The sequence below is a fragment of the Capra hircus genome, chromosome 7, assembly GCF_001704415.2.
Source record: "Capra hircus breed San Clemente chromosome 7, ASM170441v1, whole genome shotgun sequence".
NCBI lineage: Eukaryota > Metazoa > Chordata > Mammalia > Artiodactyla > Bovidae > Capra > Capra hircus.
The window spans coordinates 102,584,037-102,603,193 of record NC_030814.1 but is presented as its reverse complement, the minus strand read 5'-3'; the positions used below and the strand labels follow the sequence as shown (position 1 = coordinate 102,603,193).

The following is a 19,157-nucleotide window of genomic DNA, read 5'->3' as shown; positions in this document are numbered from 1 at the left end:
ACTTGGGGGCCTGCTTTTCTCCGTGTGCTTTTTTGTGCTACTGGAACTTTTTGCACTGTGCATCACTTTCCATAAAAAGTAAATTTTTATGCTTAAAAAAAGGCGGAATAGTAGCTGTAAAAGGAAGGAAATTCCGACACAGCCTACATGAATGGACTTCATTCAAAGACACTGTGCTGAGTGAAGTCACGAAAGGACAAATACTGTATGTTGTTGTTCAGCCACTCAGTCATGTTTGACTCCCTGTGATCCCATGGACTGCAGATCGCCAGGCTTCCCTGTCCTTCATTATCTCCCGGAGTTTGCCCAGACTCATGTTGAGTTGATGACATCACCCAACCATCCCATCCTCTGTCCCCTTCTCCTGCCTTCAACCTTTCCTAGCATCAGGGTCTTTTCCAACGAATCAGCTCTTTGCACCAGGTGGCCAAAGTATGCGTGCGTGTGTGCCAAGGCGCTTCAATCGTGTCTGGTTCTTTGTGTCCCCATGGCCTGTAGCCTACCAGGCTCCTTTCTGTCCGTGGGATTTCCCAGGCAAGAACACTCGAGTGGGTTACCAAGCCCTCCAGGGGATCTTCCAGACCCAGGGGTCAAACCTGCATCGCTTAGGCCTCCTGCATTGGCAGGCGGGTTCTTTACTAGTGCCACCTGGGGAGCCTGGCCAAAGTGTATGATTCCACTTATCTGAAGTCCTTCGTGCCACATTCATAGAGACAGACAGAAGTCAAATAGTTGGGTGCCAGGGCTGGGAGAGGGTGGATGGGGAGTGAGTAATTGAGGACAGAATTTCAGTTTGGGAAGATGAGAAAATTCTGGAGATGGATGGTGGGCACGGCTATACAGCCACGTGGATGTACTTTCTTCCCTCCCTCCCCTGGTTCCTTTCTTCCTTGCCAAGCCACAGGGCTTGCAGGATCTTAGCTCCCCAGCCAGGGATCAAAACTGCACCCTTAGTGAAAGGGTGGCGTCCTAACCACTGGACTCCAGGGAATTCCCAGTGTGTGTGGACTTTTCACTGAACTGTACACTTAAAATGGTCATGATGCATCGTGCCACATGTATTTTACCACAACTTAGAACAGTGAGAAAAATGGCAAAGACCTAAGCCAGCAGCTAGTCCTGGGATTCCTTGTCCTTCAGCCCCAAGGGGTCGTGGGGATGTTTCGGGGACGCAGTGGTGGTGGACAGGTGAGTGAGAGGAAGGGTGGGGTGGGGGTAAGCCGGTGTAGAAGCAGGGAGGGTGGCTTTGAAGGGCCTGAGCAGGGGGAGGCCTGCAGCCCCTCCCACCTGGGGCTTCTTCCGACTTGGCGTCCCAAGTGGGTGGGTGGGTGCAGAAGGCTCACAGCCAACACTGCAGTCTTCAAATTATGTTCTGCAGGTACAACACTCAGAAGAAACGCCTCATTCCTACCATGTGAAAACTGAGTTGGGAATGAATATTTGAGAAAACACCTCGCAGACAGGGCTACACCCTAAGGAACACAGCTTGTTGTGCAGGGGCAGGCACGCCGTGGGGAGTGGGGAGGCGGTTTCCCCAACAAGGTTTGAGAATTCTGAGGCGCACGCCCTGTGGTCAGATCAGCTCCCCTGGCAGCAAGAGGTCACCCCAAGATCTGCTCACAGGAAATGACTGACTGAACCTCACAGCTTTAGGTATTTAATTTTTAACTTTAATGTGCAAATAAATAGAAAAGGAAAACTACATTCAAAACAGCTGCAAAGGAAGTACACGCCCCAGAACAGAAATTTCTCCAAAAACGGAAGAGATGCTCCCTAGAAGCATGCAGGGCGGGGGCTCGGTGGGGTCTGGCCTGCACCCCAGGCCTGGGCGCAGCCACAGGTGGGGGGCTGCAGGCTCCTGAGGAGGACGGCTGCTGGGAGGGTCTGGGTCGGGAATTCTGGTGGGTGTCCTTCTTATAAAACAAGGATGCGTACAAAGTGCGTGAATTACACTTGAGAAAACACGGGCGAGGAGACACCCGGGCAGGACAGGTTGGCCTGGAAATTGCCCGGGCCTGGAGTCTAAGGCTTCGCAAACCTAGAGTTCCACAGGTAACTTCTAGAATTTCCGGAACCTTGGGTCTGGCACAGCTCAGCTGCAGGAAGGCGAGCGCTGCAGCTGGAGGCGGCGGCTGCACAGGGGCACTACCAGGCTCGTGTGTCGGGGGAGCCCACCGTGTCTGATGGTGCCAGGGGCCTGGCCAGAGCCATCTCATGGTTCAAAGGGCTGGTCCCTGGCCCGAACTACTTGGCATTCTTGGCACATAAAGCCCTCCGCCCCTCACACCCATGCCCACTCCGGGGTGGCGGCTGCAGGAATGGAGGCGCTGGGGTGGGTGGGCAGAATTCCACAAGGAAGGCAGTTACCCCCAGAGAAGCTGTGGCACTTGGCCGCTGTAGAAGTTACAACCACTATGAGCAGAGAGGAATAAATAGGTGTGTGCATATATATACTTCTAGAATGTCCATCTTAGGTACACAAGTGCACCCCAGGCCCTCCCAGGGATGGGGCACTCGAGCTCAGCGGATGCGCCAGGAGGGCCCCTCCCCTCAGGGCACAGAGCACAGCTGTTGGATCAACACAGGGTTTGAGCCTCTCTTTCCCAGAGCAGGGTCTTCTGGGCAGTCCAGGTGCCGCCCACCCAACTCCACATCTGGACATCCAAGGCGGACCCCAAGAGCTGAGAGGGCTTGTCTCATTTTCAGAGTGGTGGAGGAGCCCCAGCGTCGGCTGGGCCAAGCCGTACTGACGGCGTCCAGCTCGGGGAATGTTTCTAGAAGCTCTCACAGCCCCTCGGGATGGACACGCTTTTCAAGCAAGTCCACCCAGGCCCGACTCCTCAGGCGCCCAGGGGATCTCAAAGGCTGCTCCCTCCCAAACGTGAGAGCCGGGGTGGCTCCTGCCGACTTTCACCACGTGCAGAAAAGGACTGCGGCCCCAGGCCTGGGGGCTTGGCACGCATGACAGGAGTGGCCCTGCAGGCGTGTGAGCGTGCTCACTTGTGCCTTGGCCAGCGCACTGATCCTCCCCGCGCCAGTGGGGACCAAACCCCTAGAGTTCAAGTGCGAGGGGGGTCAGGTTTGGCACAGCACGGGCCCAAAGGAAATGGGGAAGCCAAGAGGGATGACAGCGTGGGGCCGAGAGCCGCCGCCACCCGCCCTTCTCTGGGGCTCAGCCCATAGCAGCAAGGCTGGGGGACGCTCTGCGCCCCTCACGTTGTTCAAGAAAACGCCCGAGGGGCGCACAGGCCGAGGAAGCGCGCACTCTGCAGTGCGCTGTGGAGCGCCCGCGCGGGGCGTCAGGGCGAGGCCGGGCGGCGGCTGTACTGCACGCGGTAGCGGTTCACGGGCAGGCCGTGCACGCGCACCGTCTCGCAGAGCGTCTTGCAGGGCACCATGTCCTCGTCATCCTCCCCCATCAGCCAGTCCTGCACTAGACTGGCTGCCTCCACCGTCACGTTGTCCTCCAGCCAGCGGCTGTGCCACTCCGCAAAGTGCTGGTGGTGGCGCAGAAGGACCAGGGGCTGCACCTGCCGGGGTGGGGGAGCATCGATGAGGATGGCCCAGGCGTCCCAGGGCCAAGCACACCCCCCAGAGGGCCATGGGTCAGCCTCAGGGGCCCACACCCCCCAGAGGGCCATGGGTCAGCCTCAGGGGCCCACACCCCCCAGAGGGCCACGGGTCAGCCTCAGGGGCCCACACCCCCCAGGGGGCCATGATCAGACCTCAGGGGCCCACACCCCCCAGAGGGCCATGATCAGACCTCAGGGGCCCACACCCCCCAGAGGGCCATGGGTCAGCCTCAGGGGCCCACACCCCCCAGAGGGCCATGGGTCAGACCTCAGGGGCCCACACCCCCCAGAGGCCATGGGTCAGACCTCAGGGGCCCACACCCCCCAGAGGGCCATGGGTCAGACCTCAGGGGCCCACACCCCTCAGAGGGCCATGGGTCAGACCTCAGGGGCCCACACACCCCAGGGGGCCATGATCAGACCTCAGGGGCCCACACCCCCCAGAGGCCATGGGTCAGACCTCAGGGGCCCACACCCCCCAGAGGGCCATGGTCAGACCTCAGGGGCCCACACACCCCAGAGGGCCATGGGTCAGACCTCAGGGGCCCACACCCCCCAGAGGGCCATGGCTTAGGCCTCAGGGGCCCACACCTCCCAGAGGGCCATGATCAGACCTCAGGAGCCCACACACCCCAGACGGCCATGGGTCAGCCTCAGGGGCCCACACACCCCAGAGGGCCATGATCACACCTCAGGGGCCCCGGGCCATGGGTCAGCCTCAGGGGCCCACATACCCCAGAGGGCCATGGCTTAGATCTCAGGGGCCCAGGCAACCCAGAGGGCCATGGAGTACAATTTGGGGGCCCAGGGACCCCAAAGGGCCATGGGCTGGATCACAGGGGCCCAGATACCCCCAACCAGCTGTGGGCTGGCCCACAGTTCGGGCAGGGAAGGATACCTGCTTGGCCCGGCAGAGTGTCCCTCGGCGGTACATGTAGTCCTCAGAGTTCACGATGAACAGCATCTTGTGGGTGCTGAGCTTGAAGCGGCAGTCCACGTTGCAGGCACTTTCCACCCCGACCAGCCGCCTCCAGGAGCTCTTGGCCTCGCCACGGAGTGCGCGCACCTGCTCACACTGCCAGCGGCGGAACTTCTTGAGGTTCCTGGGGGTGAGAGGAGGATCCGCAGGCTAGGAGGTCCCCACAGCCCAGAGACAGTGGGAGGACGCCTGACCTCCAGGGTTGGAGAAATGCAAACCGAGGCAACAGAAACCACCGACCCCTTGGCTCCCGTGTGAATTCAAACCCAGGCCCGCTGGGCGCTGGTGACAGTGGGAGAGGTCCCCCGGGGCCCAGGGCCCTCTCACCTCTGCAGGAACACGGGCTTCAGGAGGAAGCCGTCGGTGGGCGAGCTGGAGGCGCCCTCTGTTCCCACGTACTGTTCCACATACCGAGCCAGGTGCTGGGGGGACAGAGGGAGAGACGGCCCATGGCGTCAGTGGCTCCAGGGGCCTTCATCTGCATCCTTCCCGAAGCTCCAGGCAGACCCGGATGTGTGCTGGAGGCTAGCAGATGGCAGCGCCCAGGGCTCAGCTGGGGTGGGGCAGGTACACCCAGGCCGAGGCTCAGATGGTTCTGGAGCTTCCTTGCTCTGTAACTGCTTCACTGCATCTGCCGTGTGATAAGCTCACACGGGGAACGGGAGGCCCCCGACATGGAGAGAGCGGGGCCCGGGGGATGGGTGGACGGGAGGGGAGACTGGGACACAAGCAGCAGGTAGGAAGAGGGAGAGACAGGGAGGAGTTGGGGGTGAGCGGATGGCAGGGCTCAGGGGGGCCACCAGGTCCAGGACAGGCATGGCCTGCAGCGTCCAAGGGACGCTTCCTCTGCTCACCACCCTGTTAAAGCAGGAGGCTCTTCCAAACTCAAGCTTAACGAACACACATTTGCTGGAAACGTCTGGAAGGGACAGAGTGTGCAGGCCCTCACTCTTGCTTGTTACGGAAAGTGAGTCCTGTGAAGGACGCTGTGAGGGGCACTCGGGTGGCTGTGGGGGGCGGTGTCCCCAGCTCTGTGAAGGCAGCTGGAGGCTTCCAGGCCCTGCTTCCTGGCTCAAGGGCACCAAGGGGAAGGTGCATGTCAGTGTGGGCCAGGAGCGTTCTCGCCTGGTGATGCGCGACGCCCAGAGCTCTGAGCTTCAGGCACCAGGTGTGCAGCAGCCATACACCACGGGGTCTGAGTGACCAGGCTGGCCACGGGTACCGTGGAGATGGCCTGGCACCAGCCGGAGGTGGAAGGAGCCAGGGTTTGGGTAGAGGCCAGACTGGCTCCCACGTGGCCCTCCTGCCCTGGGACACAGCCCTGGTCTCTGAGGGAACACCTAGAGAGCCCACCGCCTCTTGGGGCTCCGTGGCCAGTGTTCAGCCAGCAGAGGCTCTCTCGTGGACGTTCGTGCATGGCCCGTGTGCGCACAGGCTCCTGGGGTGGGAGCAACACGACGGGCGCTGCCTGCAGCTGCCCTTGGCCCCAAGGTGTGCGCGGGGCTGCGAGTGCGGTCCCCAGTCCTCACCTGAACCTCCACAGGGTCCTCGGTCTGGGCTTCCTCGGTGTCCAGGAGCTCAATGGTCATGATCACTTGCCCTTTGCGCTGGAGGAACATCACCTGGGGGAGGGCAGCGGACAAACAGCCTGAAGCTGCGAGAACAGCCCAGGCTGGCACAGGATGAGGTCGAAAGGTCATCAATGCCCCTCGCTTCCCCAGCCTCCAAGCCTCAACCTTTCCTGAGGGACCACTGCTGGGTGTCCATCTCACCAGCCCGGTGGTGCCTCTGGGGCTGGGGCCACATCCAGAGGTCCCAGGAAAGCCGTGCAGGGCGCTGGGCTCCTGTGGTGGGCAGCCCCCCTCCCCCGGCCGGCCTCGTGCGGGGCTGAGCCGGGCTGGCCCCTCACCTTGAAGCAGTTCTCGTCGGCCATGCACCGCTCAGCCTTCCACTGGTAGCTGGTCTCCCGGGCGGCCCGGACACAGCGGGAGGACAGGTTCCCGCCCGCGGCGCCCCGCTTCTTCTCGTTCAGGTAGAGCTCCACCACCTTCAGACAGACGTCGTCGCTCACGAGGTGGTGCAGCTGCGGGCAGAAGAGCTGGCTGGTGCCGGGCATGAGCCCCCCAGGAGCGGGGAGGCACAGCCCCCGCCTCGCCCACAGGGGTCGTGGCCAAGTCCACGAGCTAGGGGGTGAAGGTCACTGTCCAACAGGCTGTGCAGGGCGACCTCCAGGCCAGGTGCAGACCAGACTAAACGAGCCCAGGCTACACAAACCAGACCAGACCAGAGCAAACCAAGTCAGAGCAAGCCAGACGAGACCAGGGCAAGCCAGACCAGAGAAGAGCAAAGCTAACCAAAGCAGACCAGGTCACAGCAGACCAGCAAACTCTGCCTGGGTATGAGAAATGTACAGCAAAAACGTGCCCAAATGGGTGTGGTCATCACTGAAAATCACCGTGACAGCAAAGGATTCTCTTTTCCCGACATTCAGTTACAGGGCTTCCCTGGCGGCTCAGTGCCAAAGAGGCCGCCTGCCAACGCAGGAGACGCAGGCTTGATGCCTGGGTCGGGAAGATCACCTGGAGAAGGAGATGGCAACCCACTCCAATACTCTTGTCTGGGAAATCCCATGGACAAAGGAGCCTGGCAGGCTACAGTCCACGGGGTCACAGAGAGTTGAACACGACTTAGCGACTAAACAACAGCAACAGGGTTCAGTTACAAACATAAGTCCTTTAAAACCTACAAACATACTTAAAACCTTTAAGTTTATGAAGAGACAAGTACTGGCAACAGCCGAGGCTGAAAGGTCAGACTGGCCTGCAGGGTCAGGCGGAGCTGAGCCGTCTCTCTGTGCGCTGAGCTGCAGCCCAGACAGGCCAAAGACATTAACACACCCTTCGAGACTCAAATGTTACTGCCTGGAAAAGTTTCGTATCTCTTACATAGCAGACTGCCAGCCACAGGTGTTGATCCTGTGAAAATCCCCTGGTCAATACCAAGTTAAAAACGTTTCTAGCGACTGCATCTGAGTGGAGGAAGAATGCCATGATTCTTTCCTCCACTTCTTTCCTACTTTACAATGAACAGCCTCACTTGACAACCAGGAAACCAAAGTCACGGTAAACAAGAGTGCTCCCCAAGCAGGATCCACGGTCCAGGACCACACTGGACTCGCCTGGGCTTTGCTGTTTATATTACATGACCAATTTCCTCTTGCTGACGTTCAGCTGTGGGCGATGCTGAGGCACATCATGGCCAGGCCCCTAAGAAGTGAGCTAAGGCTCTTTACAGGTTGCTAAACTCCCCTCACGGAAGGTTTGTCAACAGGAGCGCTGACATCTCCTCGCACACACGCCTGTCCACGGCAGCACTGGTCGCCACCACCAAAAGGTAGACGCCACCCAAGTGTCCACCGACGGACGAACGGAAGCACAGAATGCACTCCATCCACACTATGAAATGCCCTTTGGGCATAAAAACAAAGAGCGCACTGGGACCTCCCTGGCGGCCCAGCGGCTAGCAACCTGCCTTGCGATGCAGGGGACGTGGGTTTGATCCCTTGTCAGGGAACTAAGATCACATGTGCCTCAGAGCAACTGAGCCCACGCACCACAACTCGGGAGACCAGGAGGCTCAGTGAAGACCCTGTGTGCCACAACTACAACCCGATGCAGCCAAGGTAATAAACATTCAAAACAAAGGACTGCCATGTGCTGCAACGTGGATGGACCCGAAAACACAACGCTGAGAGCGAGCAGCTAGACGCCAAAGGCCACCGTGGTGCCTGAGTCCGTCCGTGAGAAATGTCCGAACAGGCACATCCGCAGAGACAGAAAAGGGCTGGGAGAGGAAGGATGGGGACTGACTGCTTGTGGGGAGGGGTTTCCTTGGGGGATGGCGGGAATGTTCTAGAATTAGGCAGATAACAATTGTACATTATAAATGCACTAAGTTCTACTGAAAGAGTCGCTTAAGAATGGTGAATTTTACATTACACGAATTCTACCTCAACTGGAAATGGAGAGAGGCTGCCCACCACAGGGCCAACCACAGCACAGGAGGGAAGGAAAGGGCCGGCGGGGCGGAGCCGCCCGCTCACCTGCCGGGCGATGCTCTGCACCAGCTTGTCCATGGTGAAGCCCACGTAGGCGTGGATGGTGAACATCTCGCGCAGCGTGTCCTCGTACTGCGTGGGGTCGATGCTGCCCTCCAGCAGGCTCCGCACCATGTCCAGGAAGGCGGGGTAGTACTCCTCCAGCTCCACTTCACCTGCGGGTGGCACCCCGTCACTCGGGTGCAGCTCACACGGCTGCCGCGGGGAAGGCCGTGGGGTGCACGCGCGCGGCTCCCGCTCCCCACCTCCCGCCCCAGGCTTCAGCAGGGCGCCTCCCCTCCTGGCGCCCAGAGGGCAGGCCCTGGGGCTCACTCGGCTGCTTCAGCCGCAGCTCCATGGCGGGGTCGTTGCCCTTCTCACGGCGGCCCTCGCACAGCAGCTTCTCCCTCTCCTTCTCCGTGCGGTACTCCAGGAGCTGCTTCTGCGCCTGGCGGTAGATCTTCAGCAGCCTGGAGCACAGGGTCTGATGGAGGCGCAGGAAGAAGTACCAGTTGTTGTTGGCAAAGAAGAGGCTGTAGACGTCGTCCAGGGGCTTGTGCTGCGGCGGCTGCGGCTCCGGGGCCGGCGCCTCGCCCGCGGGCCCCTTCTCCTCTGGGGGGCTGCTCTGCAGCCCGGGCGCTGGCTTCTTCCGGTCGCCGCCAGGGTCTGCGGCCTGCCCCTGGGGGCTGGCCCGGCCCTCGTCGGCTGAGTCCTCAGATGCGCCCAGGTCCAACTGCTGGGAGAAGAAGAGGCTGGGCACGAACTGGTGCACCAGCTGGTGGATGGTGCCCTGGTCCTCCTTCTGGATGGCTGGCTGCCGCCTCACGTAGTAGCTGATGAGGGCGGCCGCGTCCTCCAGGATCTGCCTGTCCTCGTACACGAAGATGAGGTGCGGCTCGCTGGAGGGGGCGCTGCGGCCCTCCGAGTGCTGCTCCTGGTGCTGGGGAGACAGGGCAGCCACTGGAGCGGGAGTGATCCCGTGGAGAAGCCCCGTCGGGGACCAGGAGGAGGCCACTCTCCTTCCACCAAGGCCTCCAACGGTGCCGGGAGACCGGGGGCAGGAGGGCAGCGCTATCTGATGACTCAGTTCCGGCTGCCCCAGGCTGCCCCGGGGGTGAGGAAGGCTCAGTGCAGCACAGGACTCTGCCACCGACATTCATTCACACTCAGCCAGACCCTGCAAGGCCTGCGACTGCTCCCGCTCCAGTTCCGCCCCCTCCAGCCTTGCCCGCCTGGCTGACACCACCCTCACGTCTCCCGCCACCGTCCATTCCCCACCTGCCACGAGCCCTCCACGGTGTTCCCGTTACCTGGTGCCAGCACAGGCCACCCACCTGCTCGTCCCTGTCTACCAGCCCACTCTACAACTCCCCACGCGGAGTCCAGAGCCACACAGGAGCTCCATCAGCCCGAGTCGCCCCGTTCCCTGCCCTAGGCCCTCACACACGACTCAGGAGAGGACCCTAGCCCTGGCACGCCACCCCGCACTCCTCTGATGCTGAGAGGGTGCTGAGCTTGTCCTACTGTGCACAAGACCTTCACACGTGCCTTGGCTCTTTCTCCCTGGAAAACCTCATCCTTGGGCTCACCCTTCGCTGCTACCTTTATCCAGTCAACAACTCTCCTCCCAGCAAGCCCAAACACAACCTCAGTACTGCACAGCCTTGCGCAGGCTGCCCCACATCCTACTCTCTCCTGGTGACGCTGGTCCCCTGCATGAGTCAACAGAGGCAGCACACCAGGTTCCGGGAAGAAGTGAGCGTGTGCACTGTCCCTGTGAGCAGGGAGCTCTCGAGGTCAGGACGAGCCCTCCCTGGCGCTCTCAACAGTGGCCCTGAGGGCTTCCCCAGACTCCCCGGGAACGAGGGCCCGAAGGGAAAGAGGGGCAGAGCCTCTCAGGCTGCCCCCTGGCCAGGGGCTTCACTTTCTGGGAGGGCAACTCATGCGCTCCCGTACCCACTGTGGAATCGCAGCATCCACGGGCCTCCTTCCCTCCTCGCTGGCAGGACGGGCAGCATCTGAGCGGGTCCCGGCAGGCAGAGGCGGGTTGCAGGCGCTGCAGCTCAGCCCTGCCCCTGGCTCTTTAGCGTGGCCTCCATCCTACTGCTTCCTGAGCCCCCACCTTGTGTATGTCACAAACGCCCTTCAGAATCTTCCGGGCAAGTTTCGGAGCTCGTGACGCAGACTGTCCTCTGTGAGCCACATGATGGGAGAAGGGTCTCCTGCCCTAAGCAGCAAGGCACAGCACACGCAAGCGCACCAGGCCCCGGTCCTTCTCCCTCAGCCCCCAGGGAAGGCCCTGCGGGTCTCCGCTGACGGCAGCAGGGCAGAAGCGGCTGCGCCTCCGACTCTGGGGTGGGGGTGGGAGTCTCAGGCCTCAAGCATCTGCAGCCTGAAGTGCAGAGGCCAGATCACAGGGTGGACCTTGGGGCTGAGGGAGGCAGGGAGGCAGGAGGAAAGGTGGTCTGGGGCCAGCACCCTTGGTGGTCTCCACAGCCGTGTGGAGGAACGTGAGGTCTGGGCAGGATGAGCCTGCCAGCAGGGCCACTTGAGAGCCTGGAGGTAAGACAAGCCCCACTGCTCGCTGCTTGGGACTACGTGTGGCAGAGAGGGGAGGAAGTGACCTGGCCGGGGGGGCACTTGGTCAGTGGCGCTGCTCCCTGACCCGGGCTCTGTCACCGAGCAGTGGCCCCCCTTCCCCCACAGCCAACGCCCAGTGAGCCGCCCCCCACCAGGATTCCTGCCTCGGGCTCCTGCTAGTAACTCTCTCCCCACAGGCAATGTTCAGAGCCCAGGGCCGGGCTGGCCTCACTTCAGGCCCCGTGAGCCAGACCACAGCAAAGCCGGGCAGGGCACTAAGAGGGCAGTGTGGTGGCGGCAGGTGGAGCCCTCGTCTGCTGCGGCCAGCCTGGGCAAGGGGCCAGCTCCAGTGCCTCAGTTTCCCCACTGCTAAAACTGGGACAGTAACAGTACTATACAGTAAGCCCTGCAAGTACGGGTTAGAAGGGACATTCCTCCCAAAGGCTGCAGCCCTCCGAGGCCCAGGGCGACGAGCTGCAGAGGAAAGCTGCCAGCCCCAGTCACCTGAAGGAAGGTCTGGCGAGGCGCGGGGAGCGGAGTCATCAGCCCTCTGCTGACAACAGCAGGGTACCTCCCCGGGTTGGCCCGGAGCCGAGGGGACACCCCTCCCATCCTCACGCGGCCCGGAAAGGGCACCGGAGGCCGGGAGGGCCAGAGCCCGGCTGGGGGCCTCACCTCGTCGTAGACGCTCTCGATCTCGTTGAGCAGGCTCTTGGAGCGGAGCGCCTTCGTGTCGTTCTGCTTGAAGTTGACGGCCTGGTGGTCCAGGGACTTGAGGTACGCCTTCTCATACTGCTCCCGCCAGATCTTGTTGAAGCCCTGCTGGGCCTCCCGCCACTCCTCCTCCTTGGCCTTCAGCCTGTGGGAGCGAACAGGCTCATTCCACCCCAGGCCCACGGACCCATTCCAGGCCCGGACGGCCCGCTGCAGGCACAGGGGTGCGCTCTGTGCTGGATGGAGGGTGGTGGGAGCGGCTGGGGGCCTCGCTGCAGCCGGCTTTACGGCCGCTCAAACGCCACTGTCCTGCAGCGCCCCCGGCCCGGCCCACGGCACTGCCCACGCTCCATGCAGCTGCTGCCTTAGCCGCTGCGCTCCCCGTGGATGGGACTGTCGGGCCGCTCACAACTGCAGCCCCAGCACTGGGCGTGCAACCAGCCCAGGGCAGCCACTTAACCAGTAACTGTTCACAGCACAGGGAGGGCCCCAAAATGTATGATTAAATAAAAGGCAAGCCATGATATAGCACAGTCCCGTTTGTGCTTTAAGATAATTACTCTTCACATTTAGGGATGATCACGTGCAGAGTGGAATGTTTGAGAAGGACACGAATAATCGCTGACAGCTGTACTTTCCTCTTGGGGGTGGAACAGGGAGAGAAAGGAAGACCAAAAACCACAATCAACCAGCCTGAGTCCCCACGGGCCCCCTCACGATTACACCTGGGACAAACAGCAGTAATAAGCCCCTGGGCGGTGTGGTCAGAAGCGTGAGGGCACCTTTTGAGGACGACGGGGACGGCGGTGACAGGGTTCTTCTTGAGGCTCTCGATGATCTCTGGGGCTTTGTCGCCGTAAATGCGGTGGATAGCGCGGCGCTGGATCACTTCCGACGTGCCCCCCAGACAGTCGTCCAGCCGGAACTTCTCCTGGTCTTCCGGCGCCATGCGGGATAGCTTCTTCTGGACGCTCTCCAACACCCGGATTGTGGCCAGGTTGGTCTCCAGGACAACGTCTAACTATGGACAGGAAGGCAGAAAGAGGTCAGCGGGTCAGCTCATCCCCCAGGGATGAGCCCGGGGCAGCAGAAGGGATGTTGGGACAGAGGTGGGGAAGAGGTGATGGATGCAGGCCCGGGGGACAAGCAAGGCTGGTTATACATCCGGGCCCTGGTGCTACCTGGACCTCCCCACTGGTAGACCCATCTGAGGAGGGGGACAGACCCTGGCCTGGCCCTCTTGACAGGCATCGAATGCACGTCACCCTCATCAGGGAGGAAGGGATGCACAGTACACGAAGCCTGCAGTGACTCCCCAGAACATGTGCGGGGGAGGGGGAGCCAATCCCCACAGTTACGGCCGCATGACTGCTTCCATTTAGGACAGAGTGAACCAGGTGGAGCACAGGCTGGCGGCTGCTGAGATTTGGAAGGGGCTATACAGGAACAGCGTGACAGATCCGACTGGTGGGGGACCTGTTTGGGGTCTTGGCTGGTGGTGGGTACACGGACCTCCACAGGGGAGAGAATCCACAGAGCTAGACACAGATGCACAAGACAAACACTTAGGCACAAGATCCTCCCCGCGCCCCCCCCACCCCACATACACATGGATACAACTGCAACTAGGGAGATCCGAGTAAGATCACGGGCTGGGTCAAGGTCCACACCCCGGCTGTGACACTGCCTCAGAGATTTACAAGCCGCTCCCACTGGGGCAAAGACACCTGGAGCACTCTGCTATTTTTTAAGCTACATGTGAATCTACAAAGGTCTCAGTAAAAAATTTCTGTTACAAAAATTAACTTAAGTGACCCTAGCTGTAGTTAATGAAATACACGCACACTTTGAAAAAAGAAAAATAAAGCAGCATCGCGGAGCCAGCCTGGAGGCCAGCAAGGCAGAGAAGGGAGGCTCTTGGGAGCTGCCCACTGCTGGAAGGCACTGGAATCGCCGACACCCCAGAGGAGATTGGACGGCTTCAGGAGCATCAGGATGCATCCCGTGGGGTGGAGGGCATACAGAGGGGGCCAGAGGGAAGGCAGGGCCAAGCACGGGGGCCCCGGGGGCCGCGGAGCCGCACGCACCTCGAAGCGCTCATCCTCACAGCGGTGCAGCTGCTCCTCATAGGGCGTCTTCTTGGAGCTGACGAAGGTGGAGTCCTCAGACCAGGAGGGGAAGGACACCCAGGTGTCATTCAGCACCTGTGCCAAGAGGAAACGCCATGACTGGAGAGACAGGGTCCCGTGGCCAGAGGGCTTTATTGTGTGGTCCAGTGCAGACGAGCCAAGGAGAAGGAACAATCCTGATTCTACAGGAAATTACGTTGATCCCTGGGCTGGGAAGATCCCCTGGGAAAGGGAAAGGCTACGCACTCCAGTATTCTGGCCTGGAGAATTCCATGCACTATATAGTCCATGGGGTCGCAAAGAGTGGGACACGACTGAGCGACTTTCCCTTCACTTCAGTTCACTAATTTTGTTGCTGTTGCTAAGTTGTGTCTGACTCTTTTGTGACCCCACAGGCTGTAGCCCACCAGGACCCTCTCTGTCCATGGGATTTGCCGGGCAAGAATACTGGAGTGGGTTTCCATTTCCTCCTCCAGGGGATCTTCCTGGCCCAGGGATCAAACTCACGTCTCCTGCGCTGGCAGGTGGGTTCTTTACCATCGAGCCACCAGGAAGAGCAAACCGTGCTAATGGTGACATAAATTTAAAAGTGGTTTTAAAAGAAAACGTGACTTTGATCACATGAACAAATCTTGCTACTTCGGGGCTGGGAAACTTTCTCTATAAAGAGCTAGGTAGCAAATATTTCAGGTTGTGCAGGTCACTGGGTCTGCTGGGTCTACAGGGGAATAGCCTTTTATCGTGCTTCACAGATGGCACCTTTTTTTAAAGACACCGTGAAGGTCGGACCCTGCCCCGAGTGCGTCCATCAGGGCCACTTTCCAGAGTGTCTGCTCACTTTGTGTCCCCGCGCCACATCTTAGCGACTCGCACAGCACTGCAGACTTTTCTCATGGTTACTGCACTTGTCATAGGGGCCAGTGATCAGCAACTCACCGAAGGCTTGGAGGGTCAGCGTGTTTAGTTACATAAAGTATCTCAAATCAAGTATATACTGTTGTTGTTTTTCTTTTTCAATATAACACTATGCTTTTGAACTGTGGTGTTGGAGAAGACTCTTGAGAGTCCCTTGGACTGCAAGGAGATCCAACCAGTCCATCCTAAAGGAGATCAGTCCTGGGTGTTCACTGGAAGGACTGATGCTGAAGCTGAAACTCCAATACTTTGGCCACCTAATGTGGAGGGCTGACTCATCTGAAAAGACCCTAATGCTGGGAAAGATTGAGGGCAGGAGGAGAAGGGGATGACAGAGGTGAGATGGCTGGATGGCATCACCAAGTCAATGGACATGAGTTTGGGCAAACTCCGGGAGTTGGTGATGGACAGGGAGGCCTGGTGTGCTGCGGTTCAGAGTCGGACACGACTGAGCGACTGAACTGAACTGATAGCACGCTTAATGTTACAGACCACAGTATAGCATAAACATGGCCTCCATATGCACTGGGAAACCAAAAAGCTATGTGACTGGCTTTATTGTGGTATTTGCTTTATTGCAGTGGTCTGGAACCAGATCTACAATATCTGCAAGGTAATGGGACTTCCCTGATGGCTCGGTGATTCGCCTGCAAGGCAGGAGATGTGTATTCAATCTTTGGGTCAGGAAGCTCCCTTGGAAAAGGAAACAGCAACCCTCTGCAGTACTCTTGCCTGGAAAATCCCATGGACAGAGGAGCCTGGCGGGCTACGGTCCACAGGGTCACAGAGAGTCGGACACGACTGAGGGACTGAGCATATGTGTGCACACCCATGCACGCCTGTACTCCACTCTGCCTGTGTTCCGGTCAAGCAGCTGCAGGCAGTATGTAAACACATGGGCCCATTTGCGTGCCAATAAAGCTTTACTTACAAACACAGGCTGTGAACCAGATGTGGTTCATGGGCCATGCTCTGCTCAGACTACATATCCTGGAATCGAGCAGCCACTCTTGAATTCTAGAAATGCAGTAAGACTGTCTACTAACTTCAAAAAAGCGTCCAGTGGTCAAGCTGAACAGAAACTTGCTGAGGGCAGTGAGCCTGGAACAGAGCGGACTCACGGCAGAGATGAATCTGTCTGAAGGATGGAAGAGGAAGCCAAAACCTGTGTGCTGGCAGAGTGTGCTCTGCGGCTTGCCAGAGCCACCAGCAGGGCAAGAAACCATCTTCTCTGCCTAGGCATTCCGTTTCGCTACATCCCAGGACCATCTAGCACCCAGTCCCCGGGGGGCTCAACACCCTTCCATCCATCCGGAACAGGTGACAGGGGTTTTGTGGACGGGTAGGGCACAGGCGCCACGTAGGCTGATGGAGCCCCCGGGGACACTACCTCTTTGCAGATGGCTGTCCTCCCGCTGCACTTGGGCTGCTGGTAGGTTTTGGGGAGCGCACGGTAGCTGGATCCAATGCGCTTGCACGAGGCATAGTCGATTTCCCGGCTTATTCCATCCCCGGATCTGTCATTCATGGGTGGGGCGAAGGATAGCTCTTTCACCCCCAGGAAGGACTTGAACTGTGCAAAGAGTTCTGGAAATTTCCTTCAGAAACAAAGACAAATGGGATCGGGGGAGGGAGGGATTAATCAGGAGTTTGGGATTAGCAGATACACACTGCTATACATCAAACAGATGAACGACAAGGTCCTACTATATGGCACAGGGAACTACATTCAGTGATCTGTAATAATCTGATAGAAAAGAATCAGAGAAAAAAATATAGATGTATAACTGAATCACTTTGCTGTACACCAGAAACTAACATAAGACTGTAAATCAACTTCACTTCAACTGAAAAAGAGTCTAAGGACTTTCCTGGTGGTCCCGCGGCTGGGAGCGCACCTGCCAAAGCAGGGCACGTGGGTTTGATCCCTGCTCTGGGAAGACCCCACACACTGCAGAGCAGCTGCTGAGCTCCTGAGCCCTAGATCCCATGCTCCACAGCAAGAGAAGCCCGAGCACCGCAGCCAGAGGGGAGCCCCACTTGCTGCGACTAGAGAAAGCCTATGCTCCGCAGCGAAGGCCCAGCACAGGCCCTAAAAGTTAAGGGAAAAAAGACAGACAAATGGAAAGTCAGCCTCCTGAGGCCTTTTGAGAATGATCCGGAGACAATGGCTTCGAGTTGATGCAGGTTGTTAACAATGGTCAGAATCGACTTCAGAAAGGAGGGGTGAGAGGCAGAACTAACATCCAACGTGGTCAAGTCATTGTGTGTGTGACTGTCCCCCCACCACCCCTCTGTCACCAACCAGGCCCCCCCACTCCCGGGAGGCCCTTCAAACACCCAAGATAAGACTGACCCAGTCTGGCAGAAGCTGGAGTCGGCGATGTTCCTGGACCGGAAGGGGCTGAGCACCAGGCCAGGGGCTGGCAAACTGGTCAACCTGCCAGGCCTATCTGTAGACAGTTTCACCAGTGGACAGCCACATCCATTCGCTGAGTATGTCCTTGTCAGTATTTGCTTCTGGATGATGGTGTCAGAAGCTGGGTGGCCGTGACCCTTGGTCCTTGACAGAAAAAGTCTGCTTCCCTGCTCCCTCCTGAGAAAGACCCTCTCCCTGGACAAACTCTCAGGAATCCTAACAGAACGGTCGTGCATGTCGACAGGAAGATTTTAAGGCAACTGACCCCCAGCGTCATCTGGCTTGTTTCAACGAGTATCAAATTCTACAGAAAGGGTGCAGACATGCCGACAGCCGGCATGGTGACTCTGCCCTGTGACTAAGTCAGGCAGTCTCCCCTCCTTAGCTGTGTGCTCCGAGACGGCCATCTGCTGTAGCCCACCTTTAAGGACCGCCTCCCCCACCCTCAACTCGGCTCACAAGCAAAGCCCACAGGCCAATGGAAATGCAGGCAAGGAAGATGACAACACAGGAGCACAGCATGTCCAAGGTGACGGCGGGGCAAACCACCCTGAAGGGCGGCGACCCTGCACCTCCAGCTGCAGCCCTACTCACTAGGGAGCAGCTCTCTGGACCGCTGCCCGCGGCTGCCTGCGATGTGCAAACCCAGAGAGCAGTTCACACGTGCAGAGAGGCCACCTGGGGGAGGGACGCGGCCCAAGCAGCACCTCAGCTGGGCGCCAGATCCAGGTGGGCGAGCAGGGGGCCTCCTGGGTGGCTCAGCGTGTAAAGAACCTGCCTGCCAACGCAGGAGACATGGCTTCAGTCCCTGAATCTAGGAAAAGCCCGCTGCGCTGAGCCTGCCAGCTGCAACTACTGCACCCACAGACCGCAACGACCGAAGCCTGCCAGGCCTAGAGCCTGCGCCCTGCAGGAAGAGCAGGCACTGCAACGAGAAGCTTCAGCACCACAACCGGAGAGCAGCCCCTGTGCCCTGCAAGCAGAGAAAGGCCCGCCCGGCAACAAAGACCCAGCACGGCCAGAAATAAACGGATAAAACTGGAACAGGACCCAAGAGAACCAGCCACACTTCAGCTGAGACTTCTGTGATGCGGCCATTCCGTTCTGGGCGGCTTTCCAGAGTGTTCACAGATCTTCAGCAGGCCCAGAAAGTTAACCCGACAGAAAGGACCAGCCTGATGTGTGCACTCTCAGAACCTCCAGAGAAGCACCTCCTGATGACTCAAACTAGACCTCTGAGTATCCCAGTCCCAGAGCATGACCTCGGCACCGACCACAGGGAGAAACCGAGACAAATGCCCATCAAAACAGACCCTGCTGAGAAACTCACGATACATACAAGTGAAGGAACACTATGCAGTCACTAAAAATGATTGTGTGGGTCTAACAATTGCTGAGTTTTAAAAAAGGAGAAGGCTGAAGCCCAGCCTGACAGTGTGGTGCCACTGATGTGAAACTCAGCAGCCACACTCAGGTCTAGAGAACAGAGCGGGAGTGAAGGGCTGGCTTCCAGGTCTAGAGGACAGAGGGTGATGAGTGAGGGGCCAGCTTCCAGGTCTAGAGGACAGAGGGTGATGAGTGAGGGGCCGGCTTCCAGGTCTAGAGAACAGAGGGGGAGTGAAGGGCCGGCTTCCAGGTCTAGAGAACAGAGGGGGAGTGAGGGGCCGGCTTCCAGGTCTAGAGAACAGAGGGGGAGTGAAGGGCCGGCTTCCAGGTCTAGAGAACAGAGGGTGAATGAAGGGCCGGCTTCCAG

General features: G+C 59.1%; 1 protein-coding gene across 2 annotated transcripts in view; it reads right to left on the bottom strand.

Annotated features, from left to right (window-relative positions):
• Nucleotides 1,642–19,157, bottom strand: part of SIN3B (SIN3 transcription regulator family member B) — a 44,857-nt gene continuing 27,341 nt past the window's right edge. For both annotated transcript variants that reach the window (XM_018051353.1, XM_018051354.1), the window contains exons 9-19: nucleotides 16,376–16,583; nucleotides 14,029–14,145; nucleotides 12,724–12,962; nucleotides 11,903–12,086; nucleotides 8,981–9,587; nucleotides 8,654–8,823; nucleotides 6,461–6,634; nucleotides 6,081–6,173; nucleotides 4,879–4,973; nucleotides 4,471–4,675; nucleotides 1,642–3,530 (exon numbers count right to left, since the gene is read on the bottom strand). In XM_018051353.1, the coding sequence (XP_017906842.1) occupies nucleotides 3,300–3,530; nucleotides 4,471–4,675; nucleotides 4,879–4,973; nucleotides 6,081–6,173; nucleotides 6,461–6,634; nucleotides 8,654–8,823; nucleotides 8,981–9,587; nucleotides 11,903–12,086; nucleotides 12,724–12,962; nucleotides 14,029–14,145; nucleotides 16,376–16,583 (2,323 nt within the window). In that variant the 3' untranslated portion in view covers nucleotides 1,642–3,299. The remainder of the gene's footprint in view (nucleotides 3,531–4,470; nucleotides 4,676–4,878; nucleotides 4,974–6,080; nucleotides 6,174–6,460; nucleotides 6,635–8,653; nucleotides 8,824–8,980; nucleotides 9,588–11,902; nucleotides 12,087–12,723; nucleotides 12,963–14,028; nucleotides 14,146–16,375; nucleotides 16,584–19,157) is intronic.